General features: G+C 42.0%; 1 protein-coding gene across 15 annotated transcripts in view; it reads right to left on the bottom strand.

Moving 5' to 3' along the window:
• Positions 1 to 18,198, bottom strand: part of Ppp2r5c (protein phosphatase 2 regulatory subunit B'gamma) — a 138,662-nt gene that overhangs the window by 41,318 nt on the left and 79,146 nt on the right. For 14 of the 15 annotated variants that reach the window (XR_013439307.1, XM_078050921.1, XM_078050915.1 and 11 more), the window contains one exon: positions 17,637 to 17,836. Coding sequence is in view for 14 of the 15 variants with exons in the window: in XM_078050921.1 (XP_077907047.1) it covers positions 17,637 to 17,836 (200 nt within the window). In the remaining variant the exon portion in view is untranslated. Of the gene's footprint in view, positions 1 to 16,827; positions 17,000 to 17,636; positions 17,837 to 18,198 lie in introns of those variants that run through there. The other variant, XM_021720680.3, reaches the window with a different exon arrangement.

Raw genomic sequence — 18,198 nt, 5'->3', positions numbered from 1 at the left:
CTGAAATATTTACATAATGAGATATCTTAGGGATGAGATCCAAGTATACACAGGAAATTTAGTTTTCATATGCACTTTACATATATATATAGCCTGAAGGTAAATCTAAAAATCCTTTTTACTTAATTATTTTTTGTACTTTAGCTTTTTTTTTTTTTTTGAAGCCTGACAATAATTTTATACAACACTTTTAGATGCCTGCATTTTGACTGTGACCACTCACATAAAGTTGGATGTGCAATTTTCCACTTGTCATGCTGATGCTCAAAATGTTAGAGATTTTGGAATATTTTAGATTTCAGTTTTCAGACTAGATGCTCCAACTATATGTTCTTAAATAAAATATGAAAGCATGGAAACAAAAACCTACAGAATCTTTGTACAATACTAGTAAAGGACATTTAACTACAACTATTGAAACAATGAATAAGTTTTTAAAAATATCTTTTAAATTTTTACATGAACACAATTTTATTTATGTGGTGCTGTGGATGGAACCCCAGTGCCCCACTCATGGAAGGCAAACACCCTACCACTGAGCCACAACTCCAGCCCAACAATGAATAATTTTTATAAGTATTTTATAACTGAATGTACAAGACCTTACTTCAGATAAGCATGAAAATATGATAGCCACAATTATGTGTATGAATGTAGTTTATTTTATTTTTTTGAGTCAGGGTTCTCATTATGTTGTCCAGACCGATCTCAAACTTGCGTACTCAAGTGATCCTCCTGGTAGCTAGGCTGCAGGCTTTTACCACCCACCTGACTTGAGTTTGTGTTTGCTATAGTAGAGACAGAAACCAGGACCATGAGCATGTCAGGCAAGATCTCCACCACTGAGCTCCATCCCCAGCCCTTTTTATTTTACTTTGGGATAGGGTCTTGCTATGATGTCTGGCCTGGAACTTTTAATTCTCCTGCTGCAGCCTCCCAAGTAGCTGGGATCACAGGCGTACATCAGTGTGCCCAGCTTTGGCTTGAGTTTACTTAAAATCCCCCCCCTCCTTTCCATTGGTGCATTATAGTTGTACATACTGATGGAATTTATTGTTACATATATACTGATGGGATTTATTGTTACATATACGTTCATGCACACTATACGTAACATAACAATATAATTTGACTGATATCACTCCCCGCTCCCTCCCCACCTTCCACCCCTTGTTCCCTTCCCTTTAATGCTCTCTGCTTGATTTTCATGAGATCCACCCCCATCTTTCTCTTCCTTTTTCCTTGATAGCTTCTGCCTATGATAGAAAACATATGACCCTGACCTTTTGAGTCTTATTTTGCTTGACATTATGATATCCGGTTTCATCCATTTTCCTGTAAATGCCATAATTTCATTTTTCTTTATGGCTGAATAAAATTCCATTGTGTACATACACCACATTTTTTTTATTCATTCATCTGTTGATGGACACCTAGGCTGGTTCCATAGTTTGGCTACTATGAATTGTGCTGCTATAAACATGGGTATGCATGTGAGGCATCTCCCAAAAGCTCATGTGTGAGACAATGCAAGAAGGTTCATAAAATAAATGATTGGGTCACAAGGGCCTAAATCCAATCAGTGAATTAATCACCTGATGAGATTAACTGAGTAGTAACTGAAGGCTGGTGGGGTGTGGCAGGAGGAGGTGGGGCATGGGGGCATGGCTTCCAGGTATATAGTTGTATTTGGCAAGTGCAGTTTCTTTCTCTGCTTCCTGATCATCATGTGAACTACTTCCCTCTGCCACACTTGGCCACCATGATGTTCTGCCTCACTTTCTATGGACTAAGACCTCTGAAACTGTGGGTCCTCAATAAACTTTTCCTTTTCTACAATTGTTCTGGTCAGGGCTTTTAGTCACAGTGGTGAAAAGCTGACAAAACACTTTAATGTGATGACTTTAATCCTTTAGGATAAATACCAAGGGGTGGTAGAGCTGGGTTGTATGGTGGTTCCATGCCTAGCCTTTTGAGGAACCGTCAAACTGGTTTCCATAATGGTTATACTAATTTACAGTCCCAAGAATAGTGTAAAAAGTGGTCCTTTTTCCCTACATCCTCTCCAGCATTTATTGTTATCTGTGTTCTTGATGACTGCCATTCTGACTGGTCTGAGATGAAATCTCAGTGTAGTTTTTTTTTTTTTTTTTTTTTGGGTACAGGGATTGACTCCAGGGGAACTTAACCACTGAGCCATATCTCCAGCCCTCCTTTATATTTTACTTAGAGACGTGGTCTTGCAAAGTTGCTTAGGGTCTTGTTAAGTTGTTGAGGCTGACTTTGAACTTGCAATCCTCCTGCCTTAGCCCCCTGAGCTGCTGGGATTACAGGTGTGTACCACTGTGCCCAGCTTCAGTGTAGTTTTGATATGCATTTACCTAATTGCTAATGATGTTAAACATTTTTTTTCACATATTTGTTGGCCATTTACTTTAAAATTTTTGTTTTTCAAGTTTAAGAATAGAAAATCTATACATGATAAGTAATAATTCATAATATTTGTAATCCAGTTTAATTACTGTCATTTAAGAATAACAATGGCTTTGGAAGTTTATCATAACTGTGGGAGAAAGGTTAGTTTTACATAGATTCTAAATAATGCATCCCAACATATTTTAATGACCAATTTCCAAAAATGTTAGAAGAACTGTATAGTGAATGGCCACCACCTAGATTTTGCCATCAACATTCTAATAATTTGCTTTATCATAAAGTAAGTTTTAAAAATAAAATGTGAGGAGGTTTAGAATACTTTAGAACTTTTAGTCACAAAGGTGAAAAAGCTGACAAAGACACTGTAATATGATGACTTTAATCCTTTAGGATAAATACCAAGGGGTGGTAGAGCTGGGTTGATGGTGGTTCCATGCCTAGCATTTTGAGGAACCTTTTGAGAAACTACTGGTTTTCATAGTGGTGGTACTAATTTACAGTCCCAAGAACAGTGTAAAAAGTGGTTCTTTTTCTGCACATCCTCTCCAGCATTCTTGATGACTGCCATTCTGACTGGTCTGAGATGAAATCTCAGTGTAGGCTTTTTTTTTTTTTTTTGGGGGGGGGGTACAGGGATTGAATCCAGAGGAACATAGGCTGCTACCACATGCTATAAGTAAAGTGATTCGGGACATTGAGAACTACAGGGCTTGTCACTTCTCAGTCACATGTGTAGAGCCAACCAACTTCACACTACATCCCCTGACCCCCAAACCCAGAATTCTAGTTGATGCACATAGCTGGATCAATATATTTTAAAAAGAGAGATGAAGTAGTCTGTGATTTTTATTTTATTTTTAATTTTTTTGGTAGTACACAGGGATTGAACCCAGGGCCCTGTGCATGCTAGGCAACTTTCTACCACTGAGCTACATCCTCACTACACTTTTTACAATTATTGCTGGATCATCTGTGTGGACAGAACTGTTTACTGAGAATATGTTAAAAACGAAGCAGAGACTTACGCTTCTAGCAAGATGGAGTAACTGGGATGGGGTTTATTCTACTCCCTGCAGTGACCAAGAAACTAGGCAAAATTACATGGAATAGTTTTGCAGACACTGAATTTCAGGTAATGAAGGTTAGTGATCCCTGAGAAACAGCAAGCCCTATAATCACCTCAGCTACAGTCCTGACAGATCTGCAGGCTGCAGGGCCTGGAGACAGAACCCAGGTGGAGACAGCAGCCAGGGGCTAAGATTCACAAGGTAGGGTTTCACACAGGAGACACTGACCCAGACGTCTACGGGGTCCCTCGTCAAACAGCAGAAGCCAATCCACAATGTGTATGAGAAACTACCAGAGTTGGGGGAAAAAACCAACCAAAGGCTTAGTGAGAACCCAGAACAGCCTGGACCTCCATATCCATGTTTCAAATCCTTGGATTAAACCAACCAAGGTTGAAAAATGTTTGGAAAAATGTTTTGTTTGTATGGAACATGCCTCTGTGAGGGGTCCTGAAGCCAGCCCCCACAGAAGCCGAGGGATGATTATACCAGCCCAGCACTGGGAATAGTCCCTTCTCCCACCAAGCAGACTGGAGAAACTCAATAATTCATGGAACCTCGGATTCATCATCAGAAGGCTCTTGTCTCAGTAGCAAGCAATGAGCCCTCAAATCAATATGGCTCGAATCTTACCTAACACAAGAACAAAAAGAAGTACCTTAGTTACGCTCACAAACAAGTCTCAAGAACATTAACAGAAATACCTAAGTGTGCAGCACTCAACAAGGCAAAATTCACAACGTCAGACATCTCACGACCACACATACAGGAGGATTGAGAGTTCAAAGCCAGCCTCAGCAATGGTGAGGCACTAAGCAACTCAGTGAGACCCTGTCTCTAAATGAAATACAAAATAGGGCTGGGGGTGTGGCTCAGTGGTTGAGTGCTTCTCAGTGCTTCTCAGTTCAATCCCCGGTTAGCCCCACCCACACACAAAAAGGCCAAAGAAGCAGGAAGATATGCTTTATAATAACCAGAAAAAAACAGTCATTTGAGCTCAATTAGAACTGTCATGGGTATCAGAATTAGCAGTGAGGATATTAATTCTATGTATTGAAAAAGTTACGTGTAGATGTGGAAGATGTAAGAACAGGCACATCAAACTATTCGATATGCGTGAGACGTGAGATGATGGAATTAAAAACAGATGGGACACTACAGAAAAGACCAGTGAACTTGAGGACAGGAAACTACGCAAATAAAACATGAGGGATGAAAAGAATCGCACAATCGGTGTGGCTCAGTGGTAGAGAGTGCTAGCACGCACAGGCTCTGGGTCTACCCCCCAGCTCTGTGAAGAGAAAAGAAACAGCACCAGCGAGCTGCGGGATGACTAAGAACCCTCACACATGCATCACTGGGGTCCCTAAAGTGGTTCTGATAAAGGGCAGGGGACAGAATTTTTTTGTATATGTGGTTCTAGTAATTGAACCAGGGCCTCTCTACTACCAAGCTATGCCTCCAGCCCTTTTTATATTGAGACAAGGTCTCACTAAGTTGCCCAGGCTGGTCTTGAACTTGTGATTCTCTTGCCTCAGCCTCTTGAATCACTGGATTACAGGCATGTGCCACCACGCCCAGCAGAAAAATGTTTTTGAAAAGATAATAGCAAGGGGGGAAAAAAGAATAAAGAAAAAAAAGTTAATGGCCAGTTTTTCAAATTTGATGAAAACTACAGATAAACTCTAGACACAAGATAAAGGGAACCATGCCACAGCACACCACCATCAAATGGTCTGAAAAGAGCAAAGAATGAGAAAATCTTGCAAGTAGCCAAAGGGGGAAATATTTTATACCCAGAGGAACAATGTAATGACCACAGATTTCTCATCACAAACAATGCAAACAAGACAGCCAGATGAGCACTGAAGTCCAAGAAAGACCTTCAGACACATTTAAGTTGAAACAGTCCATATCACCATCAGGAGACCCACACTACAGAAACGTGCAAGGAAGCCCCTTAGCCAGGATACCAAGAGCAGATGGGCCTCTGGACCTGGACTTCCACAGTGGAATGGAGATCACTGGAAACTGGAAAATGTCTGCAAAAGATGTTACAAATTATAAAATCTCTTTAAAAGACAACCACTTAGAACAAAACTAATAATGGATCATGGGGTTTGCAACATGAAGTAAAATGTGTGGCAACAGCAGCAGAAAGACTGGGAGGGAAGAAACAGGACCACTGTTGAGGTTTTCTTACACTCTACATGGCATTGTAACCTAAGGCAGACTGTGATATTATTAAAGATGGATTCTAGAAAAGCTAAATAAACACTTAAGACCAAGAATATAAGCAAAAATAAATGTTGGCGAGGATGTGGGGGAAAAAGTACACTCATACATTGCTGATGAAACTGCAAATTGGTGGAACCACTATGGAAATCAGTATGGAGATTCCTCAGAACACTTGGAATGGAACCCTCATTTGACCCAGTTATCCCATTCCTAGGTTTAGACTTAATGGACTTAAAATTGGCACACTATAGTATTGCAGCCACATTGAGGTTTACAGCAGCTCAACTTACAATAGCTAAACTGTGAAACCAACCTAGGTGCCCTTCAATAAATGAATGGATAAAGAAAATGAAGGGGCTGGGGATATGGCTCAAGCGGTAGCGTGCTCGCCTGGCATGCGTGCGGCCTGGGTTCGATCCTCAGCACCACATACAAACAAAGATGTTGTGTCCACTGAAAACTAAAAAATAAATATTAAAAAAATTCTCTCTCTCTCCTTAAAAAGAAAAAGAAAATGAAGTACATTTAAACAATGGAATATTACTCAGCCTTAAAGAAGAATGAAATGATGGCATTTGCTGGTAAATGCATGGAGCTGGAGAATATTGTGCTAAGTGAAATAAGCCAATCCCCCCAAACAAAGGCCAAATGTTTTCTCTGACATGCAGATGCTAATTCACAAAAACGCAGGGGGTCAGGGAAGAACAGAGTTACTTTGGATTAGGCAGAGCAGAGTGAAGGGAGGGGAGGGTTGGAGGATAGGAAGGATAGAAGAATGAAACTGACATTATTACCCTATGTGCATATATGACTACACGACTGGTGTGATTCTACACCAGGTACAACCAGAAGGATGAGAAGTTACACTCCATCTATGTAGGATGTGTCAAAGTGCATTCTACTGTCATGGATAACTAATCAGAATAACAAAATCAAATGACAGAGTTGAAGTTAAAAAGCTGACAGAGGAGGGGCTGGGGTTGTGGCTCAGTGGCAGAGTGCTTGCCTAGTTTAGGAGAGGCCCTGGGTTTGATCCTCAGCACCACATTAAAAAAATTAATTAATTAATTAATTAACAATATTGTATCCAACTACAACTAAAAAACAGGAAAAAACAGCACAGTGGTAGGTTTTTTTTTTTAATATTGTCTGAGGATTGAACCTAGGGCCTTATGCATGCTTACCACAATCTTTGCCTCTGAGCTACATCTGAGCCCAGATGGTAAATTTAAGCCCAGTATATCAATAATCACATTAAAAGTAAGTTATCTGAACACTCCAATCAAAAGGTAGAGATTATCTGATTGAATAAAAAAGCTAAAACCAACTATATACCATCTACAACAAGCCACTCTGAGCACAAAGATACAAACTGACCAAAAGGAAAAGCAGGGTGAAGGGTCTGTATGAGTAGCTCCCAGGGCACATGATACATCAGGGGTGATGAAAACACACACTACAAGGCATGCACCAAACCACAGGACTTGACAGGACTGCAGGAGAGAAAAGGACAAGACTTACAAATAGAAAACAAAGAAACAGAGGCTGGGCTGTAGCTCAGTTGGTAGAGCACTTGTCTAGCAGGCACCAGGCCATAGGTTTGGTTCCCAGGGCCACCAACCAACCAACCAACAAAGAACATCCCTATTTACAACAGAACCAAAAAATGAAATGCTGATTGAGGAGCCTAAGAAACAGGAAAAGAATTTGTAAGCTGAGAGACACAAAATGAAGAAGACCAAAATGGGAGACACTTATGCTCTTGCTTTCAAGGCTCATACTGTTAAGATGCCAATTCCCTCCATATCCACACAGTCAAAGACATTCCAACTAAACCCTGAAAGGGCATCTGGTAGATGAAGACTTTCAATGTTTTCTCCCCCTGCCCAGACAGGGCCTCACTAAGTTGCTGAGGCTACCATTGAATTTGCAATCCTCCTGCCTCTGCCTCCAGAGTAGCTGGGGTTACAGGCATGCACCATCATTCTTGGCTGACAAACTGATTTTAAAACACAAATGGAAAATAACTAGAATAACCAAAATACTTGAGGAAAAAACAAAGAGGATTAACACAACCTGATCTCAAGGTTTACCATAAAGTGACAATACTGAAGAGAATAGGTACTGGTGAACAGGGAGATCCACAGACAAAAAGAACAGAAGGTAGTGGAGTGCACAAAGTCTCACTGATAGGGTCGGTTGATTTTGAGAAAGACAGAAAGGCTATTCAATGGAGATGGGTCAGTCTTTTCTTTTCAACTTTTTAAAAATACCTTTATTTACTTATTTTTATGTGGTGCTCGAGATTGAACCCAGTGCCTCATAAGTGCTACGCAAGTGCCCTCCCACTGAGCTACAACTCCAGCCCCTTGGTCAGTCTTTTCAACAAATGCTGTTCAACAAACAGAACACTTTAACATCCAAAGGTGGACCTTAGTCAAAATGGACCATAAGCCTACATGTAAAATGTAAAACTATGATGAAAACATAGGAGAAAGCCCTTCTGAGCTTAGGTTAGGACAGGTTCCTTAATACAACACCAAAAGCACCTCTGGTAAAATTGTAAAGTGAATTTCATCTCAATTAAAAACCTTTGCTCTGGGGGCTGGGGTTGTGACTCAGTGGTAGAGCACTTGCCTTGCACGTGCGAGACCCTGGGTTCGATCCTCAGTAACACATAAAAAATAAATAAGTGAAATAAAGGTATTAAAAACAAAACAAAACAAAACCCCCCCAAAACAAACCTTTGCTCTGCAAAAGATCCTTTAAAAAGTAAAAAAGAAAGCTACAGAGTGAGAAAAAATAATTGCAAATCATATATCTGCAAAGGATCTATATGCAGAGTATATAAAGAAATCTCAGGATTGAGGTTGTGGCTCAGTGGGAGAGTGCTTGCCTGGCATGTGTGAGGCCCTGGGTTCGATCCTCAGCACCACATAAAAATAAATAAATAAAGGTATTGTGTCCAACTACAACTAAAAAATAAATATTAAAAAAAAAAAAAGAAAAAAATCTCAAAACTCAACAAAAAGAAAATAACCTAACTAAAAAAGGGCAAATAGTGTGAGGAGATTCACCAAGCAAGACAACACAGGGCAAGCATGCTCAGCATGACTAGTCATTAGGGCAGTGCAGACGCAGCAGGATGTGAGCAGGCTCAGCTCATGCGCTGCTGGGACAGGGGCCAAATGGTGGTTTCTGAGGAAGTCAGACGTGACACTACTCTGATGATCCCATTGCTGGGTGTTTACCCAGGTTAAATGGAAACCTATGTCCAGAACGTGTACATGAATATTCACAGCAGCTTTACTGTCCCAAACTGGAAATGACCCAGATGTCCCTCAACTGGGGAATGAATAAACAAACCAGCGACCTCTGTCTAATAAATCAACTCCTGGTATGTGCAATAACATGCATGAATCTTGAGCCCGTCATGCTAAGCAAGAGAAAATAGACCCTAAGGCACGAAATCTACTATGACATTCTGGAAAATGACAACTTGATAGCTACAGAGGACAGATTAGTGATGTCAGGAGTAAGGTTCTGACTATAAAGCAGCAGCATAATAGATCTCTATTGTGTGGTGGTTATGGGACTCTAAATATTTATCAAACCTCCACAAACTAGTGACTTTTGCTGTATATAAATATAAATAAAAAATTAAAAGGAGCTGTAGAAAAAAGATTCACTAGGCCAGAAGTCCCTTTGCAAAGCTTCCTGATTCACCATGTCCTTAATGTCTGAGTGATCGCTGTGTCCCAAGACTAAAGAAATAGTTAAGAACTCTGCAGCTAAAGCCAGGCTGTACTGAGACATAACTGACATACAACTAACTGCACATATTCAAGGTGCTGGGCTAGATGCTTTTAGCACATGTGTGCACCTGTGAAACCCTTTTACAATCAGATAATGAAATTGCTCCCTAAGCCTCAAACTTCCTAACAGACTTTGAGAAAACAATATTTGTTCCATATGTTATAAATAAGCATGCATTCCTTTTGTAATTAAAAACTATCAAACAAAATAAAGAAAAATTTCAAAACAGTAAGAGCACATCTCTAAAAATGGATCACTACTATTTAAAGTAAAAAAAAAATTATTCTCTAAATTTCAGAAAGTATATTTTTTAAATGTACCTTTGGCTCAGCATTGATGTCTGCTCTTCTTTAACCCAAGCTATTTTAACTTTGGCAAAACAAAAAATGACCAAGCAAAATGAGGAAGCTGGTCTAAACCCTCTCCTGAAGCAAGATGCACACCACTGAAAACTTCCCTGAACTGTACACCCCTCAGCATTAGATGCTCTTTTCTCACCCATTTCCCAACTACCATCAGCTTTATGGCAGAAAGGGGGGCTGTCCAGAACCCACTGCAAGTATCAGGTGTGAGAAAGAGGGTGAAGATATCCAATGTGGATTCTAAAGTGAAGCACAAGCCAACCCTCCTGGGGCCCGGAATGAGCCTCCCCAAGGACCCGGCCAACACACCCTTGGAACAACAATGGCACCCATCAGCTTCCAAGTCAGCCTCTACTCATTCACAGAGTGGAAGGACTAGAATGGAACAAGCTCATGCTCCCGGGACCTAACATGAATGCTAGCAGCACTTCCACTACACTTCATAAAAACTACCTGATTTTAATTCGTGGGTTTTGTTCAAAGAATGAAAAACATACGTTTACTGATTTTATTTTTTTTTGGAAATGAGGTCCCTCTGTTTGCCTAGTTCTTTCTACTATGTTGCTCTGTTTCATTTTGAACTTGGGATCCTCCTGCCCCAGCCTCCGGAGTAGCTGCAATTACAGGAGTGCACCACCATGCCAGGCCCCTTTGTTGATTTTTGATCATGTACTGTGGTACATAATCGTTGTTAAAATTTTTAAAATATACAGTATGGTTGGAAAACTTACATGATCATACTATCGAAAAGCAGCTACAGTTTGTGTTCCTCTAAATTCATTTTTATAACCCACTTATAAAGTGCCATCAATAAATCAATCTCTGGCGTGCATGATGCTGCTGTGCTGTGTGTAGCATTTCAAGACTTGCTTTCTCTCCCCAAATTTAATTTTACTTCTATGCATTCATTTCTACGCTACAAACATGAAATCACACTTCAGATCATGTGCTTTTAACCCTTCAATCACTATTTAAACTAACTTAACTAGCTCTCTATGAGGCAGTTGCACAGCCTAACCAAAAAAAAAAAAAAAAAAAAGTAATATCAAGGAATAAGACCTACACCACTCTGAGGAGGAGGATGCATTTTGCCACCCACTTGTGAAAGTTCTGAAAAGGCTTGGAAGTCAGCTGCTTTCTGGGCCATTTCTGAGGCCACTGAAAGGAAAGGATGCTTGAGTGGCAACTTTATCTTGGGGGCCATCCAGTTTTCCACACTGTCCCCTTTCCTCCTATGAGGCAGATGGTTGCCAAAACCTCTTTTTACTCCACCCATTCAAGCCTGCCTGCCCAATGCAACACCATCAGTGGCTACACAGATGGACACACCTGCTCTGGGGATGTCTTTCTCCCCAGGTCTACCATGTGATTTGGTGGGTAACAATCAGAACCCACTTCCCCAGCTACAGTAATGGTTTAGAGATGTGCAGGAGGTACATAGGCATACCAGTCCTTCCTGGAAGCCCCACCAAAGAGAACACAGCACACAGAGCAGGAGGCCTAGGGTACACTGTGGGCCAAGTGGGAGCTATCCCTGTGTCTGAGATTCCCCTTTGAGCATGCACAGTGGTGAAGGGGTGTGCCATGATTCAAACCTGCCCTCTCTCACACCAGGGCCCACACACTTGGGTCATTGTTCCTTCTCCCTAAATAACTCAAACCAAATCTGCCACTAATCTCATCTCTACCTTAACATCTGTTTGCCTGGTTCAATCCACCCCGTCCACTGAAATGTTCTCTCAGCCCCAACCCAGTTCCTTTGCATCTCTTCATACCCCAGTGTGTACTTCACTGTGCTGCCAGATCATTTGGGGCAGCCCAAGGCTCCAGGCACAGCAGACTTCGGCCTCACTAAGTGCTCCATCCCCAAATCTCTCTCTTCCAATGGTCTTGGGCTTGGGCGGGCTGCCCTGAGAGGCCCCTCTCGTCTGCTCCACTCCAGGCTCCTTCATAGCACTCAGCCCCTGTGCCTATCTGCTTTCTGGTTTTATCCCTTAAACAAGAAAGGGCAGGCTCTGCAAAAGCCGAGACTGTTACTGAATACCTGTGTTGGAATCCAGCATTGTGCGGTACACACGTTTCCGAGTGAGGGGCAGTGTTCCATCTAGCAATCCTGCACAGTCAACTGAATGGGTAATTCCAGGGAGGCCCATCTGATGTGAAGTGCCTCTAATCGTCCAACTCATACAAACATTGATTACCATTTCCCTTTCTGAACTTCAGTTATACTCACCTGTGCCTACTAAGACTGGTCTTAGTGTGCAAGTCAATTCAGAAACTCTACCAAATAAACATGCTGAATTCAGTGGAAAAAAATGCAAGTGTACATTACTTAGAAACTTTTACAATCCAAAGATGGATGTTTTTATTAAATTTCTGGCATGGCTAAGATCAACCTGGAAGATGAGTGAAGACACAGAGAGGTGTAGCCCACCCAGAAGATCTGATTCTGCAGGGCTAGGGTAGGGCCTAGGAATCTACAGACTTCAGACAAGCTTTCAGGTGGTGCTGAGGCTGCAGCCTTTGAAAAGTACTATTTCAGAAGAGCTGCTCTTAAATTTTTTGGTTTCAGGACCCTTTTAAACTCCTAAAAATTATTGGGGACCACAAAGAATTTTTGTTTATGAGATATCTATTGATATTTACTATATTAGAAATTAAACCAGAGAAATGTAACAATAATGACTATTATATCTTTTTTTTCCTTTTTTCTTTTTGGGGGTACTAAGCTTCAACTTAGGGGCACTTGATCACAGATCCACATCCCAGCCCTATTTTGTATTTTATTTAGAGACAGGGTCTCACTGAGTTGCTCAGCACCTCATTTTTGCTGAGGCTGGCTTTGAACTTGCAATCCTCCTGCCTAGCCTCCTGAGCCACTGGGATAAGAGTTGCGTGCCACTGTGCCGGCTTTATTATGTCTTAATATACAGAATATACATTTATGAGAAATAAACTATTTTTCCCAAAACATACATGACCCCAGTGAGGAGAGTGGCGTGTTCTCCATTCCTGCCGATCTCGTCAACGTGAGATCAGGACCATCACTCGAGCTCCTGTGCTCAGAGGGCTGTTCTGACTGAAATTTAGGCAGGACACCTGGGAAGGGAGGAGCAGGTGGTAGCACTTCCAGATGACTGTGGGCTTCTGAAACTACATAAGGGGAGGGTGGCGGTTTGTTACAGGGGTGCTGCTACATGGATGGCGAATCTCAAGAGGGGGCCTCTTCTCTCCTACATGCAAGCCCAGTGGTGGACGTTGCCCTCTCCATGGCTCTCTTGCCCATGAATGATTGTATAATGTCATTTATTGGTCATCTGGAAAATACTGGTTCACTGAGTTACAAAGACTTTCTAAGTGGTGACTCATTTCGTGGTATCTATTAAAAAAATCCCATTCATTTGCATCACCAGGGAGCCCGAAGTTCCCTTAAAAGCTCAAATTTTATCACTGAAGTGACATTCTCATTTAGTTTATGTTTTGAGAAAATGCCTGTTAAATATTGAAGTCTGAATAACTCATTTGTCTATTAGTCATTTTCCAGGCAAAAATGGTGTTCCCTGAACATGTGGCAGTTCCACTCAGGACACCACCGCACAGGTGCCTCCCTACCCTCCCAAATCCACTAAGCTTTGTAGCCCCAGTACTTACGCAAACCCTACAGCTCAGCAGACGGGGACTAAAATGCTAGGATGTAATATATTTAATATCGTGCTGCTTTAGCCAGGCCATCAAGTGAAACTGAGTATGTGGCTGTTAATATGCTAGGTCACCTTAGTACCACTGCCTGGCTTCTTGCTAAGGTGCCAAAAGCTGTACCTACTATCATTTCTGGACCATTGGTGCAAATGTCAATACAGTGAAAAAGTGAAACAAGTCTTAGTGTTATTATGGAAATAATTTTGACTCCACAGACCCTCTGCAAGGGTCCACAGGCCAGAAACCTCTGATCCACTGATTCAGAACAGAGAGGTTCCAGAGCTCTGAATCTGGGATCTACTGCAGGCTGTAAGGAACCAAAATGCTCTGAAATCATAGGTAAAAATTGGCACATAGATCCATTTTTCAGATTTTGAAAGGGTCCAACCCTAGAATTTAACTCCTTAAACATTATTATCAAAGCAGTTTTACTTTTATTGCTTTGAATTTCTCAAATATACTGTTACTTGTTTTTTTGACCAACATTTTGACTATCAGAAAAATGTCCAGCTTAAGAAGCAAACTAACTAGAAAATTTAATTAAAACAAAAACAAAAACAAAAACAGATGGATGGTTTTTGTTTGTCACACAAAAGCCTGCACAGAAATGTTCAGAGCATCATCGTGCACAGCAGTCAACCCCGAGGTGACCCAACCGATGAGTGATAAGTAAGATGTAACGGTGTTGAATTAGGGAATATTATAGGGTAGTAAAATTATTTGGTTAAAAAAAAAGAGAGCGAGAGAGAAATAAGCTCCTGCCACAATGGTAGCACATGGATGAGCCAAACCCCTGCTAAGAGAAAGGAACCTGTCATAAAAGACCCTGTACTGGGTAATTTCAGGCACGTGAAATGTCCTGAGTAGGCAACCCATAGAGACAGAAAGCAGACCATGGTGCTCAGGGCAGGGGCTGGGGGAAAAGGAGTGACAGCAGTGAGGACAAGAATTCCTGTAGGTGGTAGAAATGTCCTAACATTAGATGTGATGATGGCTGTATAGTCAGTCTTATATTCAAACCAAAAGCCACTGAAGTACATATTTTAAGGTGAATTAAGGTATGTGAATAATATGTTAATAAATGTGTTAAAAAAGCAACATAGCAGTCTAGTCTAGCAGACAATATATTTAAAAGTGGCAGCGACAGAAGTACAACATATACAGAGCTTCCAATTCTTCAAAGTCAGTGGAAATTAACGTCTCTAAAAACACTATGACCAAAATATACACAAGCATCACAGAGACACACACCAGCCGGCTGACTGCTGTCTAGGTGACTAGCACAGCAGGCAGAGCAGCGGGCTGCAGGGCTCCTCAGCAGAAAGGACCCTGCCAGAGTCCAGCTTCCCCCTGGCCAGGAGGACTCTGCCTGCGGGTGGAGGCCCAGGGGAGGGAGGGGGCCGGACTTCTGTGGCCTCTGGTGATGGAGGGTTACACAGTACAGTCCCACCCCCACCATGTTCTCTTCCATTCCACATCTCATCAGCGCTGTCTGCAATGAGAAAGAGCAGCATCAGGTCAGAGAGCCCAGCACGTCCCTGCTCCCATTCCATCCCCAAACTGAGGACTAGGGCCAGGGAAGAGGCTGTGTTCTCTTCTGAACTCATCTCCCTGAATCAGAGCAGAAAGGAGAACGAAGTGTCCCCTGCCCCTCAGTGATTCCAGAAGATAACCGCACGGCACAGTTCTTCAGGGGACAGTGCAACAGGCCTGTAGGTATTTTCTCTCTGGACCTTCTTCCCGCCCAGGTGGGCAGAGGGCAGAGGCACACCTCCAGCACTGCAGCCCACCCACCTGGCCTGGGTGACTCTCCTTGCAAAGTACCATCATCTAATACAGTACAGCACTGCTGGCTTATTTTATGCTCGACTCCACTGAAAAATGAAAGCTTCGGGAGAGCAGAAACCTGTGCCCAACTCTATTTCATCACCCAAAGAGCAATGAAATCCACTCCTCCAGTGGAGCTCAGGACAGGTCTGCAGAGGCGCTTCCGAGAGCCAGCTGCAGCACCCAAGAGCTAGCTGATGCTAGGGCAGGGCAAATGAAGACACCGGAGGAACTCTACCTGGGAACAATCACAGTGGGGAGCAGAGGAATGGCAGTCAGGAGCATGCTTGGTTCAAGTACAGGCAGTGAACCCAACCAGGAAGACCAGAGTCCCTTCAGTCTTTGCAGACTCTTCCTTCCTGGCACATCAGGGACTCCTGGTTACAGAAATCCTTAAAAATGGATCAGTCTTTCATACAGGTGGTTTATGTATCTATAAACTTAATATGTACCAAGAAATTAATTTAAAAAGGAAATAACTTGACAACTAACAATAAGCACTTCAAATGGGGAAATAGCATATTCAATGTATGAGGCAGGGACAAATGACTTTTCAATAATTCTGTGAGAAAATGAAGCCTGTATTATAAAAGAAGTCCCTTAAGTATTAAAAACGTGACATGGGGGTGGGGATGGCTCAGGGGAGAGGCCTGCTTAGTTCACGTGAGGCCTGGGTTTTTGTCCTCAGAACCTCAAAAAAACAAAAAAGGAAGGTGAAGTGAAGAACAGAATTATGTTAAGTTGTAGGAGAAAATATTAGAGTTTTTTTCTGTACAATTCTGGGGCTGGGGTAGCCTTCCAAAGAAAGTGAGAGTTGAAAAAGACACACCATTTCCTTGGTCCACACAAGGGACATTTTAGCATTTACTTTCTGCTCAGCATACACCTGTCACTCGTCTCCAAGCAGGAGTCAGGCAGAGGGCTACACAGCCCTGTAGCCTTGAGGCTGGCTATGCACAGCTGTGCTGGTCAGAAAAAGTAACTGAAAATAATCAAGCTGATCACATCTTTTGACAAAAGACTCAATTACAAAAAGGAACATTCTTTTCATCTTCTTTTTCCAAAACAAAAGTACTAAAGCGAGAAATAAAAGTATTTTAGGTCAACAAGTCTAGTCCACTCTGAAATACATAGCTTTGGTGGGAAAAATCAGTAACTTAAAGAGAGAGAGTTCAATAAAAACTAGGATTTAAAATTCCCTGTTAAGCAATGATAACTTACCAATAACTTTAGGGACTAATTTCAAAGACAGATAAAATAATAACAATGAAAAAAAAATGCAACAGAAAACTGGAGTTCAGCCTCAAACAACAGTTCTATGACCATCCTGTGAAATGCTCAGGGCTGAGGGAACAATGGGTGGAGTAAGAGCCGCCACTGACCTGCAGATAGGCAGGGAGGAGGTCTGCAGAAGAGACCTGGCTGCAGGACAAGACTCTCTCAGTCACTTGGGATACCATCCTGATCTCAGGACCAACAGACGAAGGCCTTCCCAGCCAACAGGCTTGGACACAGCATGCTGACATCTGCTTGGTTCCCATCAACACTTTAACTCTGTCGCAGCATTAGAACATGGAGGGACAGTGTGCTTACTTCTAAACAACATAAGGGCTCTAGTATATTAGTGTTATTTATTTATTTATTTATTTATTCGGTACCAGGGATTGAATCTAGGCATTTTACTACTGAATCACATCCTTAGCCCTTTTCAATACTTTAGAGACGAGGTCTTGCTGAGTTGCTCAGGGCCTTGCTAAGTTGCAGAGGCTAGTTCTGAATTTGTTATCCTCATGTCTCAGCTTCCTGAGTCACTGGGATTACAGGCATCCACCACAGCTCCCAGCACATATGTTTTTAAAAAACAAAAAATTTAAAGAGGATAAAATAATAAATATGAATAAAAGTTCTAGTATTTCTACCCAACAGGGTAATTGTGAAGTCTGAACAAGTTAATAATGCAAAACACCTGCTAGAAGGCAGCTGGCCCTCTCACTGCTATCATCACAACCATCCAGCGTGTAGCACAAAGAACACTTTCATCCTTCCTGGGACAAGCACAAATCTTGGAAAAGGAGGAGGCTTTTTCTGGGTAGTGCTGTGTTGGGCTCAGATGTCCCAGCCTGTCCTGAGAACATCAGGGTCCTTTTGCAGCTCAGGGCTGGGACGCACTGGTCAGGCTCCAGTTACTTACCATATGGACTACTTCAGGGTAAATGGGCTCTGTGATCACATTCCGATTGTGGGTGATGTATTCTACCATTTCACTTAGAGCAGCTCGTTTTACTTCCTTCCACTTGAGGTCACTCAGTGGGTCGGAAACAAAGTCGAAGAGGACACAACACTGACGTAACTTCTGGGTAAAAAGCTTCTCTTGATCCGCAGGAGGAACATCTGAAAGGAAGAAGGCAAAGCACATTGATCTCAAGTGCCTAACCCAAAGGTACTATGACATGCCTAAGTGCTTGTTTCTTCTTATTTTGTATTAATAGAGGTTCAAGAAGAAGGAGAGAGGGTGGGGTAAATAGAGGTTAAACATTCCTTAAACGACCAGCTAGTCACTGCTCAGATCACAGGTTTTTTATGTTAAAGTAGGATTTTTCTTTCTCTTCGGTACTGGGGATTGAATCCATGAGTGATCTACCACTAACCCGCATCCTGGCACCTTTTACAATCTTAAATTTTGAGACAGAGTCTCCCTAAGTTGTGGAGGCTGGCCTCAAACTTTAGATCCTCTTGCCTCAGCTTCCAGACTT

The sequence above is a fragment of the Ictidomys tridecemlineatus genome, chromosome 5, assembly GCF_052094955.1.
Source record: "Ictidomys tridecemlineatus isolate mIctTri1 chromosome 5, mIctTri1.hap1, whole genome shotgun sequence".
Taxonomy (NCBI): domain Eukaryota; kingdom Metazoa; phylum Chordata; class Mammalia; order Rodentia; family Sciuridae; genus Ictidomys; species Ictidomys tridecemlineatus.
This window is presented reverse-complemented; position numbering and strand designations above follow the sequence as displayed.